The sequence below is a fragment of the Rattus norvegicus genome, chromosome 1 (genome assembly GCF_021556685.1).
Source record: "Rattus norvegicus strain SHRSP/BbbUtx chromosome 1, alternate assembly SHRSP_T2T, whole genome shotgun sequence".
Lineage (NCBI taxonomy): Eukaryota > Metazoa > Chordata > Mammalia > Rodentia > Muridae > Rattus > Rattus norvegicus.
In genome coordinates this window covers 260,776,140-260,792,790 of record NC_141534.1, presented here as the reverse complement: position 1 = coordinate 260,792,790, position 16,651 = coordinate 260,776,140, and the positions used below count along the sequence as shown (strand labels likewise).

The 16,651-nt window shown below is 40.6% G+C and overlaps 1 protein-coding gene across 1 annotated transcript in view; it reads right to left on the bottom strand.

The window, feature by feature from the left end:
- The window catches only part of Sorcs3 (sortilin-related VPS10 domain containing receptor 3), a 618,610-nt gene that overhangs the window by 268,564 nt on the left and 333,395 nt on the right, over positions 1-16,651 (bottom strand). Inside the window, 1 exon segment of the mRNA NM_001106367.3 lies at positions 11,073-11,231. Within this exon segment, the coding sequence (NP_001099837.2) occupies positions 11,073-11,231 (159 nt within the window).

The window sequence follows — 16,651 nt, the reverse complement described above, 5'->3', positions numbered from 1 at the left end:
AATATCTGCTGTCAAAACTGGTGGAAGCACACAGGATTAAAAACACTAAAGGGCTACAAGCAGGACATCAATACTGCCAGCTAAAATTGGATTTCTCATGGACACCAGTGACATGGATAAGCGTTTCATTCTTGTTAATGAGGGGCTGAAATAATCCATAAATATCCTTCAGCTGCTGATATGTGAATTACAGGGAGAATTAAAAGCAAAGGAAGACCATTTTGTATCTTATACCCATGAAGCTGTCACTAACGCAACACACTCTCCAGCTTCCTGTGTTGAAAACCTAGCCTTGACTGCCTTCCTCTGCCACCCTAGTTCAGCACTTCTGAGGAGTCCCCATTTGCAGCATCTCCCTGGCCTGGAGCCAGCTCCTCCTCTCCTCCTACCTCCACCACATTTTTGCTCAGAATATCAATCTGCTTCATCGCACAACTCTATTGCTCTTTTGAGTAGACGAAAAATATATTGGATGGATTTTCTCTCCACCTACTACTTCCTGCCTTGATTAAAAAAGAACTACAGAATGAGAAATATTCCACTGTTATTTCTCTCCTTACTTTCCTTTCCTACTCCTCTGCAGAGCCCGTGTCCTCTGTTCCTTGCCATGAATGAAATACTTCTAGACTTTTCCCATCAATTCTCGCGAGGACAATATGCATGCTTGTACTCTGAAGTGAAAAAGTCAATGCTCTATAATTTAATATTCTTCTCTCACATTAAACCTGCCATTCTTCACATAATCCGAGTGATAGATGCACAGTCAGACTTCATCTTCCTGACATTAATACACGTCAGTACTTCAAATGCAAATAATTGCAACATTTGGACATTGCGAAATTACCAAGAGCACAAACTCCTCTTAATTAAGACATGTAAAAGTTGCTTTTGTTGTATTTAATGAATGATATATTCTACTGCAGCGAAACATGCAACAGTAGGAATACTTCACAATGCTTCCAATTAAGACTCACTTCACTTATGCCAATTGACAACACTAGTGTTCCCCACTTCATTCAGTTTGTGAATTTTAAATGAACTGGTTAGTGAGAAGGGTGCTTCTTTTCTAATGAGTTTGGTAATCAAGGCATCTATTTTAATTTCAAATTGGATAGATTGGGGGAAATTGCTAGACTAAATGACTGGTACTAATTAGAATTATAAAAATATTCATCACGCCAGTGAATTAACATGGGGGTCTGATTTTCCTACATTTGCATATTGCTTCAGTTTTGGGGGGAAAAATCTTGACAAATTGTCTTCTCTTTAGCAAATTGAACAAACACTATATCTGTTTTAGTCCTTCTTTTCATTTAGAGCATAATACATATTCATGATTTGTAAATGAAGTTAAATGATTTCAACTTCTATCCTCATTACCATATTAAAGATGTTGTCTCCGAAAGCATCCTTAAAAACTTCAGATCACAGCATTATCTCTTTAAATGGCAAATAATTTACCCTAATCAATATATTAACCTGTAGATTGGAACAAATCAATGAAAGTGAATCCAAGTAGACGCCCATCTCTCTCTTCATCAACCCCACAGCTCCCTTGCTGGCATTTCCACCCTAGAAACAACTAAGTCAGATATTTGGAAAGTGCTTTAACAGATTATTTTCTACAAGTTTCATTCAGACAACTTCCATCAAATAAGACGTGAGGCAGAAGAATCTTTGATCTTGCTGGAGACGAAGCTACATCTGAGGTTGGTGTGCCATGACTAAAAGTGTATCTGACCTATGCAGAAGAACTGTGCCAAGGTCCCTGGAAGGTTGTCAGCCTGTCAGGGAGAAGAATGTGATGGTGGACATAGCACAGTGAGACCCAGGGAGAGTGCAGTGCAGAGGGGTGGTCAAGCTCTGAACCCTTGAGCAAGTTAGTGTGGCCTCCATCCATCTATAACTTACAAATCATCAGTTCCACCTTGCAGACTCCTGGGAGAATCTGGTGAGACCATGCCCATAAGAAGCCAGTGCTCAACAAACAGAAGGCACCTGGGGCCATGTCTACATCTCCACTTCTAGGAAACACCCGATGTCTGCCTCTTGGTAGCACGACATGTGGAAGATAAGAGTTACGAGGAGAGAGGGTAAATACGGCAGCTGAGTTTCCACTCCTTTTCTGCGACAGTATTTGTTTCCATTATAGCTGTCAAACCCTATAAGCAAGTACTAATTAAAAATCTGGATACAGCTGGAACAGTCTTCTAAAACACCATCAGAATAAATCACTTCCTTAGCATCCATCTAGACTGGGTGCCTTCTAAATAATAAAGCCTACATTTGTGGCTGAGTTGTAAATAATATAGATGGAGCTTATATATCTAACAAGAGCATAGTTTTTCTTGGAAGAAAAGAAATTGTTTCTATAGCTTTGGAGTTCTAAAAAGGACACAGTGAGAAACCAAGCTGGGGGAGAGACAGGCAGGTCAGTACATTTGAACATCAGGGAACTCCACTACATAGTGCCTCTGGTGTTCATGCGAAATAATTAGTCCAACTGCTGTTACCTAAAATCAACCCTGCTCACACCTGAAGCCTTTTCCAAGCTTGTTACTTTATCATTAACATTGATAAACTAAACTTAAAGATTACCCGGCAGACAGTTTTAATTATAAAGGTAATCTTATGAAATCATAGAAAATTTGGAAAACAAATTCTATCTGAAACTACTACAAATAGTATCCCATCACTAATAACAGCATTAGTATTTGGGAATGTTTCCTTCCGTTGTATTTAATTTTTATTATTACAGGGTTTTATTTTTAAGAGCTATAGTCATGTTTTCAATGAAATATCACCATAAATAACCCACATGCCCCCTCCAACTCTCTCTCATATCCCCCTCAGAGCTTCGTGAGTTTTAAATAACAGCCCACAAAGGCCGATTAGGGTGTCCAGATGTGCATGAATATGGGACCACTGTTGGCATTTTTGTCTAGGCTCTGTCCCACAGTTACCTGGTAACAGCCAGATGTGCCTGACTCGCTATAAAAGGGGCTGCTTGACCCCTCCTCACTCTCTTACTCTTGCTGTCTTACCCTCTTCCCTCTCTGCCCCTTCTAATCCCATTCCCCTCCCTTCTCTCTCTTCTTCATGTAGTCATGGCTTCTCTCTCTCTCTCTCTCTCTCTCTCTCTCTCTCTCTCTCCCTCCCTCTCTCCCTCCCTCCCTCCCTTCTTCCCTCCCTCCCTTTCTCTCTCTCTCCTACCACCTCCTCCCATGTCCTAAATAAACTATTCTATACTATACCCATCGTATGGCTGGTACCTTAGGGTGAAGGGATGCCTCAGCATGGGCCCACAGAGGCACCCCCTTTCACCTCAGCATTCCACACCTCCACCAAACATATCCCTGGCTTCTCTTCTTTTTTATAAAACACAACCACCACCAACTGGATCACAGGACACTTACCAGTATCCACACTCTCAAATCAGAGGAGGCTGACTGTCTTTTTCCCATTAGCACTCGACTGCCAGTCGAGTAAGGAGTAGGGCGTGAGAACATTCCACCAATCTATGCTGAAATTTGGGCTTCTAAATGAGTAAAGTCACTTGCCATCAAAGCCTGACTACTAGAGTTTAATCCCAAGGTTGACACCGGAACCAAGGCCTATCCTTACAGTTTTAAAATCTAACGCCCCCTTCCTTCCTCTGACCCATCCTCCATTCCTCTCCCTCCCCTTCCTTTTTGTGTTTCTCCACCCTCCCTCCCTGTTCTTTCCTTCCATTCTGTTCTGCCTTATTTCTTGTATACCTATATTCAAAAAGTACTTTTAAACCATGTATTATTACACACTTGTTTAGTTGATGCAATATAGCATACATAGTATATCATAAATGTGTATCCACAATACCATATAGTTATTATTATTATTATTATTATTATTAATGGCTGTATATTAGGCCATCAAACACATTTACTACAATTTATTATGTGTGCATTATGAGTGGTTTTGATAAGTATTATTAAACCTAAATCGTCACGGTAGTGTTTCATTAAATCAAAGTCTTAGTATGTGTATGCTTCACGGTAGGATTTTCAAGATATTTCCCAGGAAACAACGTCATTGCTTGCCAATAAATGTTATTTCAGGACCTGAATCTCACCACACTGTGCCAGCACTGGTACAGAAAGCAATGTGTCTTTAAAGCTGAATTATGTTCATTCCAAGTGGGCGTTTTTGAGAGATCCCTTAAGGAATCCCTGGACCCGCTGGGCCAGCTCAATAGCAGTAAATGCTGCATTTGACGTAGGGTTAGTTCCCTGTATTTGTTGTTGGCCAACAATTCCTTCTCTATCACTTCCATTACTTGTGAAGGTCTAATCTTTCCTTTGAGGAGTGTGACTTTTGTGTGTTCCACCATAAAGTCATCTGCATGACATTAGAAAGTGACCTAATAGCAGCCCCCACAGAGGGCATAGGATAGTGAAGAAAAGACATACATGGAGTTAGTTATGAGACTTCAGTCGTGTTGCTTGAACAGGGATCTGGACTCATTGGCATCCGGATTCATTGGTGTTCTGTTTATTCGGTAAGCTCAACAGTTCACACACCCTTTTCTGTATGTAATTTATTATTTACATTGAAACCTTCCATGCGCAATGTTCATCTGAAAAGCCAGGTACTGTCATCCTAGCATGAGTGGTTCAAATGCAGGTAGAAAGTAGAAGGTGAATAAAGAGGTAGACTGGACAGAAGGGCAAAAGCTTAAGGACAGAGAGGGACTAACAGAATCCCTGAGTCCAACCAAAAACTAGAAATCTAGGGTGCAGTTCTAGGTAACAGAGTTAAATTAGGGTAACAGCATGAGCTCACATATCAACACATACATACGGGGCCAGTTTATGAAGAAGCAGGCAGAAGAATACAGAGAAGGCTAAAAAGTTACCATACTGAAAAGTTTGATATACTTCATGGTGCCCCTGCAGCTGCAACCATCTCTCATGATTACAAATCAGCTATGATAAAATTTCTACTATGCAGGGGAAGAAGCATTATTATCTACCTGAGTACTGTGTAGCAACCTCCCCTGAACTGAAACATTCCTTTCTGGAGGGAAGCTTCATAAACTCAAGAATTAAACAACTCCAAAGTTTCAGGAAGTCCCTAAAACTGACTAGACGCATAGTATCCCAAAATTACAGAAGCGATAAAGACTGCTGATGGGATGCAGGCCAGTCCAGCTGCCTGGAAGAGACTCTGACCTACTGAACTGCATGCAGCTCATGCAGAGAATCAAGGGTTGAAGCCTTTGTGGGTCGTCCCCTATGCTAAGGTGGGCTTTTCAATGGTGCAGCTGCCTCTAGGTTGCCCATGCTTCAGTAACAAAGTCTTCCCTTGTCCTTCTGCTAATAACCACAGTGAGCACACTGGGTCATCAGGTTGGACAGTGGCAGTATTGTGACTTTGGTCTACCATTGGTTCCTTATCTGGAGTATATAGATGTTTGTTTCCCGAGGAATAGTGTGAGTCAATGCTGGTTTATTTGTTGTTTTTCATTATTTTACCAAACACTCTTTTTTTTCCTTAAGAAAACAGGTCAGGTTCCCCAAGTGATATGCTTGCTGGCTAGTTTTTATCATCAATTTGACAAAGCCTAGTCACTCCTGAGAAGAGGGGAGCCTCATTTTTTTTTCACTCCATCAGGTTGGTCTACGAAATCAATGAGATATAGTGTTAACTGCTAATAGGAGTAAGAGGGACAAGACCACTGTGGGCGGTGTGATCTCTGGGAAGGCAGCCTGGGCTGTATAAGAAAGGCAGTTGAAGAAGCTGGAGGGGAGCAGTCAGAAAGCAGGGCTCTGCTGTTTATGCCTCGAGTTCCTGCCTTGGGTTCTTCTTCCCATGGCTTCCCCATATAATTCACCTTAAGCAGTAAGATGAAATTAGCCCGCTCCTCCTCAAGTTCTTTTGGCCACAGTGTTTCTCACAGCAACAGAAAAGCGAGCAAAACAGAAATTGCAACAGGTATGCAACAGAAAAAAGCATTACTAAAGGCAGAGGCGTTGCCTAGCTTGATATAAAATGACTGGGAAAGACCTAAGCCACTGGGTCTGTAATTGTGCCGAATGTTGTTCTGAGGTAATTACGTTCTTGAGAGCAGTAACAACTGGACATTGTCGTTAATGAGGGTCCTTCTCGCACTACCATGACAAAATACCCCTTAATAGATTACGTCAGACCAGTTCTGCCGTTCAGAATCCAGCTCGGCTAGACTGATGGAAACCTTTGAATCCCACAGGCTACTTAGACGGTGGCCCTCTCACACTAGGTAACCATTCCATGACCCATGTTCCTAACATGACACAGCTCTCACATCCCTGCTGCACTGGTGAGAACACTGTGCAAACAGCGGCCCTTGTTACAGGCGAGTAGGGTAATGCCTTTTGTCTTCCTCTTAAACGATGTGCAGGTACGTTTATGAGAGTCCTAGGAGAAGGCCTAATGAAAATACTGCGTTTTTCTTTGAATAAAAAGTTTCTTCTGGCTTATTTCTATTCCATGGATGGCAAGCTTCACAACCGCGGCCATCCCTAGTTAATCCTCAACAGCTTTATCCCCACCAGATGCAGAGACACAAAGCCTGTTTCTGCCAATGGCTACTGAGGAAGTTATCATCACCTACTAATCCCGAAGGATATGAATACAATTACATTTTAATCTGAGGGTTTAGAGCGAGAATATAAATGAAAGGCACAGCTTCATTTGTATCCAGCGCTCCAACTTGAAATTTCATTTTGAATTTGGAGGCCCTGCGTAACACAGCTATCACCTATTCACCAGGACCTGCTCCTGGCCTGGCATAGCAACCACAGGTCTGCTCCAATCAGCAAAGCCCGCATAGGGTATGTAGCTGCTCTGCGTCAGAACTTGCATTCCGTAGCATCATCATGCCTGAGGCTGTGTCAGCCTCCTCATCAGCTCATTGATCCATCAGCTACCGTTTGGATGATAAGAAATGACCCGGAAAACCTGTCATTCACAACAAAGAAATAATAGATCTGAAAATGGTAGATATGCTAAATGCCTTGATTCATTAGAATAGACTAGGTGTACACATAATGAGAACCCACACTGTTTGCAGTACTGCAATTATTAATGGATTACAGACCAATTAAAATTAAAGTCAGGGTGTTAGGATATAATTTGGTTGGTAGATGCTTCTCTTGCTTACGTGAAATCCCTGAATTGACCTCCTCCTGTGTAACAAATTACAAATAAATAAATAAATAAATAAATAAATAAATAAATAAATAAATAAATAAATAAATAAATAAATTATAGATTTAGACTTGAAAAGTATAATATTAGCACGGACCGGGGATATGCTTCAGCAGGTAAAATGCTTGTTATGCAAGCTTGATGACCTGTGTTCAGATACCCAGCCTCAAGTAAAAGCTGGGCGTGGCTAATATAAGATCTGGGCCTGGTCACAGGTCACCTGTAAACTTAGCTGTGGGTGGGTGGGGGTGTGGAAGCAGGAAGACCCTCAGAGCTCACTGACAAGCTAGTCTGGTAGAAATGGTGTACTGCAGGTTCAGTCAAGAGACTGGAGGCAAAATAAATAATAAACTATATAAATAGAAATTAAAAAAATAAAAGTGGAAAGCGATTGAGGAGGCAATCTCTCTGCTCTTGGTGAGTTTGTGTGCACACACATGCACACACACACATACAAGCACACACACACACACACAGAGAGAGAGAGAGAGAGAGAGAGAGAGAGACCTTAGCTGTATGTCCATTCCCAAATATGGCCACAGTTAATTTCCTTGACCTTCAGTAGTATTTAAGGATGTGCTTCTCACACTGAAATTGTCTGCAGTTCTAGATGAGTCTAGCCCCAAAGTGTCTGAAAACAATGTGGGAATCTGAAGGAATCTGAAACCCCTTTGGATTCTTTATTTCCGAACTTCAGAGCAAGCGGCATGTGCTACAGTCATAGATGTTTTGCAATCCTGATCCTCATGCAGGAAAAAAAAAACAACTGTTGTTCTGGGCGATTCCCCATACCAGAATCTATGCATTTGTGAACACAAACACATGTCCGTTTTTAAGGACCCGCTCTGAGCCCCTTGTCCACCTGAGATATGTTTAGGTTTGCAGCTTTCTATGGGCTGAGGACAGCGACTACCTCTACGAGACCCCTGCCTTCAAAAATGTATCTTGAAATCTTTCAAAGCTTTTATTTTAGTAATATGACTGGGCCCTTCGTCTAATCCAAAACCAACACGATATATACTGTTTTAGTTATCAATAAGGAAACAGACCGAAGGAGAGATGAACCTGTCTTACAGGACAGCACAACAGTCCACGGAACACGAAGCTTGCTTGCAAGAGGAGAGGAGGAAAGGAGCTTGGTTCTTTTATCATTTCCATTTGGTCAACTACGGATTATTACATCCTTTGATTCTTTCAACCTCAAAGCTTGTTATAAAATGCCTCCAAGGACTCCTCTTGCCAAAATGAATCCTGAGTGTTTCCTGAGTGTGGAGGCCTTTTAGTTCGAAAAATGCAAGATGGTAGGAGAGTGTACTGGGAGACCTCAGCAGGAGCTGGCAACAGAATTAGGAAGAATTGGAAAGCCTGGCATGGCAAGACATGAAGGAATTGGTCAAAAGCCCAGGTCAGACCCATTGGGAAGCAGAAAGGGCTTTAAAGGAAGAAGCAAAGCCCTCCTAATGTTTCCTTCAGTGGCTTCCTCCAAATTAGATCTTCTGCAGCTTTGGGCTGTCCGTTTGAAAAGTAAAGCAATTGGATATCATCCCTTTAAAATATCATTCAATTAGATCTTTTGTAATACATACAACGTAAGGAGATAGCCTCACTGACTCTAAAGAAATTGCTAGTGCATTTCATCAAAGGCACAATAATGGAAACATCGATTCCCTCCTCACCACAAACATCTTCCTTTGATGCTGCAGTTACCTTAATGCTAGCACTTTTCATTTTCTCCAGAAGAAAACAGCTGCCTCCGTGCGTGCATGCACATCAGAAAGAGCTCTAGCCTGAAATAACACATTTGTATATCAATCCTAGCTACACTGGCATCTTCATTTGCTACGACATAGCATCATTCTTCCTGACTCCACGCCACTAAATTACCATCCAAAGTGAAGGGGGAAAAACTCCACTGGATAGCCAGGGTGAGGTGCTTTATGCTACCCCTGCAAACATTGCCAGGGGCTTCATCTCTCTCCTGATGCCATTTATTCAAAGGAAGAATGGCCACATACTTGTTAGAAACTGTAGGTCTGAAGAATAGTCCGCCACTTTCAGCAGAACATGTCAACAAGAAGAAGTACCTAAGGAATAATATATCTGGAAATGTGCAGTGTGATTAGGAAAATCCATCAACACCCACTGCCACGTTCCAAATATTTATTCTAAGTGAAAAAAAATTCAGCAAGCCTGAGAGGATTTTGAAGGCATTATATCCACAAGCATACCCCAGGAGTAATGTCTTGGTACTGTGAGAATGGAGGAAAGGAATACTCAGGATAACAGGAGATACACTGCATTTGCTTTATGGACATCATGGGGTGAGGGGTCTGCTGCCTCTAACTTAGCTTGCCTCTGTTAAAACACACTTTAAGTGCTTTGGGCTTCCTGTAAATGAATTACCACACAACCATTTAACGACATCCGAGTAATTTATTTTTCTTTCAGTATAGGTTCAAATTTTTTTGGCTACTCTAAGCATCTAAACTCACAGACTGTCTGACATTTGGCTAAGTCTTTCATACAATATCCACTTGATGCCATGAAAGAAATGTATTTGCAATGGCTTTTGCTCTGCAAATGTCATGTGGGTGTCCTTAGGGGATTGCATTAAGCACCTGGTGCCCACCATGAGGTTCTGCTAACGAGAGATATAAAGGTTATGTTGAAATTATTGTTTAAAGGTGCTGACATCACATACACACACACCTATTCGCAATCACATAGGTATTGGAGAGCAACTGTTTTAGGTTGTGAGGGAGTAGAGAGAAGAAACAATTTCAGCCGAGATATTCTGTGAATATCTCTGTGCAACATCCTTCTTGAAATTCTCTTCTCCCTTTGATTTACCAATCCCATAACTTTATAGTATGACTAGCTTGGCATGTGAACTAAGGTGCTGGGGAGTGACAGAAAATATAATGAAGAATAACCTGGTCTCTGTTCTGAAATACAAGTAGAGACAGACAGGATAGGTTCCGCCTTGCAGCATGTAAACAGCTCTTCAACTATCCATTCACCTAGCAGATATCCAGCAAGAAGGAGAAATAGTAGATCCAACATGGCAGATCAGGGAAAAGAAACTGCTAATGGTGTGGCCCAGCTTCTTATGTTACAGCTAAATGAGAGACTACTAGAAGATTGCTAGCAACAGTGGGTTCTTTTTAAGGTATGTCAAAGGTTCCGCAGTACATAGGAGGCATTGTCAATTACACTGCAGGATACATGTATTTTAAAGCTGAAAGAGAAAGTCCCCAGGGGCTACGTCTTTGACTTTGTTTTTTTTTTTTTGGAAAAGAACAGAAGCTACTTGTTTAAAGCTTTCCCTGCACTCCTAGAGAGCATGGGCGTCCTAAAATTTCACCAAATCAAGACTGCAGAGTATGATGACACGCACCTCAGATACAGAACCTGACAACATCCATTCAAACGCCAGCTCTCCCAGGTACAATACTGGAGGGGATGGACAGGAACCCTAGCTCTCTACATCTTTGTTTTTGGTAGTAAGAGTAACAATCACTTACCTCTTACTTACCTCACAGGGGCTTATAAAAGAAAGTGAAATGATTAAATTTTGGAGAAAGGCACTAGAAGATTATGAACTGAAAAAGAAATATTGCCAATACAATGAACACACACACACACACACACACACACACACACACACACACACACACCTGGTTCTGTATATTTTGCTAATTAAGAGTAACAAAGTGAAGTTCATCACCGAAGACCAAACCAACATGGTTGGAATAATGAAATGTCACCAATACTTCTCCAAATCTGGGCTGAGCAAACAAGCGTTTCCCCCAGAAGGACAACTTGTAAACACAGTGTTTGTTCACCTTTTGGTCCAAGCTGTAGGCCAGCACCCAGTCCTCCTGCTTGGGGTGGAAGAGAAGGCTCTGGATGTAGAATGTAAGCCGATACTTTTGATAGGTTGTCCCTTCATCTGAGCTGATCAATATACTGCTCTCCATTTCAGGATCGCTAAGAAGCATGATCTAACGAAAATGTAGAGGAGAAAATAAAGATAGAATTAGTAGGCTGGAATGAACATCAATAATAAATATTGCTTTGGTTTCCCCAAGATTTACTGAGCTGAAATAGGATGTGAGTCTAGGTCTATGTACAAATGGACATTTCATTTCTTATTATCTTCGAAGTCATGAATTTATAAGGCGGCTCTCCATCCTTTGACACCAGTTCAAACCCATTTATTACATATGGGAAAGACCCTCTGTTCCCATAACTTTATGACTTCTTCTAAGTGATTCAAGAGTTTTAATGATACCTTGGATAGAGAAATTTCCCAAAACACAAGTCTATAGGGGTCCTTTAGAAAATACTGAGGCCCTAGGATTGACCCCAGATTCAAGCAGCCAGACACGGGCTTTGGCATCATAAAGGGCAGGTTTGTATCTCAACATTTTCATACATACAACGGCAACATGGGAAGGCATTTAAACTGGGGAAGCCTGAGTTCCTTTAATATTAACTAAAGCCCAATGCTTTACAAAGTGCCTTTAAACACATGCCATGAGTTATGTTCTTGATAAGGCATTGCTAGAACTGATATTTAAAACCCTGTCCAATGTAGTCTAGCTCCTATGCATAGTGCTTCAGTGGCATTAACTCTACTAAGAAATGATTGCCTTTCTATTTCTTAAACCCATTAAACAGACACCAACACCTAACAACAGAATTTAGTATTGGTAACTTTTTCTATCCTTTTGAAAGCAATCTCTTTCTAGGGGCTTCTAGAACACCAATTTCATCTGACTTTTCCTTCTTATCTCTTTTGGATACTAGACTTTTCTTGGGTTCTTGTTGTTGTTGTTGTTATTATTGTTGTTGTGTTTTGTTTTTTTGGGGTTTTTTTGGTTGTTGTTGTTTCGTTTTGTTTTTGTTTTTGTTTTCTTGGAACATGAGTATAATCATTCATTGGCCTCTCATTCTGACCCTCTCTCTTTCTCAGGAACTTCTTTAGCTCTCTCTTTCTCCTCTGGTTTCCGCTGCCATCTTCCCGAGGATACTCCTCTTCTATCCCTTTTCCAGCTTTCAGCTTTGAAGGTAAACATGTTTTCCCTCAAATATTTGCTTTGACCTCATTGAAACACATCATCATTAGCTTTCAAAAAGCTTTCAAAGAGTGGTTGCTGTTCAGTAACTTTTTTATTCCTGTGTGAAAATCCAGGGCAAAGTTCTCGTATGGACTAGTAGACACACAACAGTCTTTCCCTCCTGGGAACTCTATGGGGAGAGGAGAGGCTGAGGGAAGCACTGAGCTATCTTAAGAAGATGTTAGGGAAGTTTTTGCAGTGCTTATGGAGTTTGAGATCATAGGTAACTGAGTAAGAGGGGCAACGTCATAACTAGTCCCATCACATCACACTACACAGTTAACCAATGGGTGAACCATGGAGTATGCAAGGAAATAGATTCCCCTCTTTCTGGGGAAATTAAACTGCAGCTTTGACGCAGGAAGTAGATGCTTCATGGCTATGGCTTTAATTAGAAGATAAGGCCACCATCCTAAATAGGCTTTATTTTAAATCTCATGAGTCATAAAATTCTGCATAAAGTTTGCCATCAAATACTTCACACAGTGGATTTTCTTCCTCTAGCTCTGTCTCTTTCTGTGTGTGCTTATATTTTCGCGCATAAGCATGTGATGTATACGCGCACACACACACACACACACACACACACACACACACACACACACACACCGAATGTAATTGTGCATACCTAGACTGGCACATGAACAGATCCTGCATACACATATGTGATGTGCACCCATACAGAAATGAATTTATCTCAGTCGTAGAGTGACTAGTTTTAGAAATGAATATATATATATATATATATATATATATATATATATATATATATTCCCATATATATGAGATGTTGACAGTGTGCAGTACTTTTATGGAGCTCCTGTTTGCAAGAGTACATTTTTATTGCAACCTTTCTCTGACATTCTCTTCAGGAAACATTTTATACACTTGGATATCAATAGCTATGTCTCCTTTTTTTTTGTCTCAGAAGTCTCAATCCTGCTTTCTGAAAAGAATGAGAGGAAAGAGAAATACAAACCGACATTTTGAACCAGTGCTCATACCTCACCTGATATTTCATCCAAACCTCACATAAATCCCGTGAAGGAACTAAGGCTTTTTGCATTTTACAGATAAGGAAACTGAAGCTCAGAAGGAAAGCAATTTCCTCATTACTCCCCCAAACTATTGTAATCCTGCCAACTACACAGGAAGAGCGCTTACAGGAAGTCGGGGCTTTCTTAAAACGTGTCTAAGAAATTCACTGTAGCTTCAAGAAACCCCTTACTCCTAAAACGCACTTTCTCCCTCTGACCTGGAGACTAGGAACTCAATTAATAAGAATCAAAGAAGAAAGTACAAGGTAATATGTTAGCACTGGAAAAATATCAGGACATAATATTAATATGTAAAAGACAGAAAATGCTGTGTCCCAAGTTAAGTCTTGATACAGAAAATAATCTCCCGCCATATATACAGATTTTGCTGTTAAGGGGAGATTTGCATCCAAAGTTCTATGGGGTCAAAGCAAGTAAATGGGGTAGTTGAAGAGGGACAAGAACTGGAAAGGATCCTGTCAAATTGTAAAGTATGCATATTCCTCAAAGAATTTTTATAAGCATCCCACTATTCTGACTATGTGTTTATAGACTAGTCATGAGACTCTTGGTAAAGGTAAGGGAGATTGTCTCTGCATAAACAAAGAAGGCTAACTTTGCCTTTCATCTTGTAGCTGTTGGTGTGCAGGCACACAAGTTGTGGTGGGAGCTGTGGAGATATTTATGCATTCTGTGCTTGTATGATTTTGACAATGTGAAAGGGGCAGGAATCTCAATGAAGGCTGGAGGATCAGGAGTTCAAGGTCATTCTCAATTATGGAGTTATTGAGGCCATCTTGAGACCCTGTCTTGGCCACATGAGACCCTGTCTAAAAACAAAAATAAATGTACAATGGATGTTGGAGAAGGGGAAGAAGTATTTCAAATTCAAGTTAGCAAACTATTAATGGGATAGATTCTAGGTGCAGATGTCTTGAATGCAAATGTTCAGTTTTGCTACCTCACATGTCAACATGAGGAAATTACTCAACGTTTCCACTTTTGTCATCTCCAGGAGAACATGGAATGTACCTCCTCAGAGTGATAATTTCAGGAATAAATGAAACAAGCACAAAGTAGCTTAGCACAGTGCAAGATATACACCCTGATGTTTAAATAAATCATGGTAACTGTACAACTTAGGCCAGAAGGGAGGAAGAAAGCACTGGATGTGACAGAAGTGGTCTGAGGAGATAGCTCAGATAAAAAAACAAAAAGAGGGGAAAAAAGAAAGGAACTAAGTTATTGCTGTCCAGTGTACAAAACACAAAACGTTCTAGTGCCACAAGATGGAAACATCTAGAAATCTGCAGAACAGTAGTATACATATATTAACAATGCTGTACTGTGCACTTGAACATTTAAGGTAAATCTTTTTTCTTTCTCTCTGTGCACATATCTGTGTTCATCATAACTAAGAAATAAAGAAGGGTCATGGAGGAAAAAGTGCCTATTAGATTTGACATTAATTTGTGTGCATTTGCATGCCTGGTAATAACTAAAAACACTATTAGCAGATAGCAACAATGCTTCTGCTATGAATGAAAACAAGCCAGTAGGTAATTGTGGACCTGCTCAATAAAATCATTGCTTTGAAAGACCACTTTCACCTCGCCCCTGTGGGGAGATCCAGCCCATGGTGGCACTAAATACACCGGTAGCTTGGGTACCAGTCTTAGGCATCCAATCTCTGTGGGCTGGACCATCCACTTTAATGAATTATCCAGGCTTCAGATGAATGACAGTCAAGCTCTGGTGTTCACCAACATGGGGGTACATTCATACCTTTCACACCTTGTTTATAACACTTTTTACAGAAAAACTCTGGGAGAGCTGAATAACAATGGCCCCATTTAACAATGCATTTCAGACTATAAAGGATACAGGTGGAAGTCAGAAATCAAGCTCCTGGCTGACCCTAACAGTATCATGCACAGATTTCTTTATTCAATTACTTAGTCTGTGTTTCTCTTTTATGTAACCTGTGGGAAGTACTTAAAGCTGAGCATTCCACGGTCTCTCATTCTGCCCTGACATCCCCCAAATCAAGGAAACAGACTCTTCAATGTTTTGAGAAGAATTTAATAAGCAGGACACTCTATGAATAAAAAACATAGAGTTACTATAATTTACTATGTAACTGACTCCTAATGGTAGATTGTGAGTGCATTTAGTGATCAATAAGAAGAAGCAAGAGCATCAATAGACTTGCCAAGAGTGTAAGAGAGTTGGTAGCATGACTGACCTCAAACACACTGATGTAATTGATATGTTGCTGAGGATAAACTTCCACTCAAGCAGAACCGAAGCCAATACTACCCTTCTCTGTCCCCTCTCTTGTCCATCCTTCAATGGTAGCTCTCAGTACGGGAACAAGGAGAACAGTAATGGGGATATTTCAATCACCACAGCTGGGGTAAAGACGTTTCTGATATCTACATAGTAGAGATGAGGTATGCTGCTAAGCGTGTGGCGCAGATCTAGACTTACAGTAAAGATTAAACAGCACAAAACATCAATCACTGAATGTTCATAGCGCCACTGTGGGGGAACGGTGTCGAGCATTGTATATATGTATGTTTGGGTTCTATCAGGACTACAATATGTAAGTTACAGATACATTTTAAAGATAGAACATTAATATATACTTATTCTTACACATATGTTCTTTAATCTGGTACCCCTATGCCATTATGCATGTTGCTTTATTTCCAATATCATGATTGCCAACTTTCTATCCCAACATAGTATAAATGTATTAAGCCTAATTTGTATCTCAACTTGTCACATAGGATTTAACATAAGCCTCCCTTAACAAAGCCTCAGCCACTAAAGCAGGTCAAGAAGAACAGGAAGAGATCATTCACTAACTCAGAGCATTTGCGACATGATCCTGAGGATTTGAGTTCAGTCTTCAGAACCCAAAGTGAACCTGAAGAGAACCTAAAGAGAGCCGAATGCTGCCCCATGACTTCTACCTGGACACCTCCGCAGGTGTGTCCTTAGCACACAAATACACATTAAATAAATAAATAAATAAATAAATAAATAAATAAATAAATACCACATATTTTTGCTGAAAATAGAATTGTTGATGGTTGGGAATACCAGGGAAAGAGTGAAGAAGACAACATGAACAGAGAAGGGATCTGCACCTTGATGGAGTACAGAGGTGCCCAGATGTGGTCAGATAAGAGCACGGTCTGCTTACAGCCAATGTGTGTGGTGGCAATGAAAGAAATGTGACACATCAAAATGTTCTGC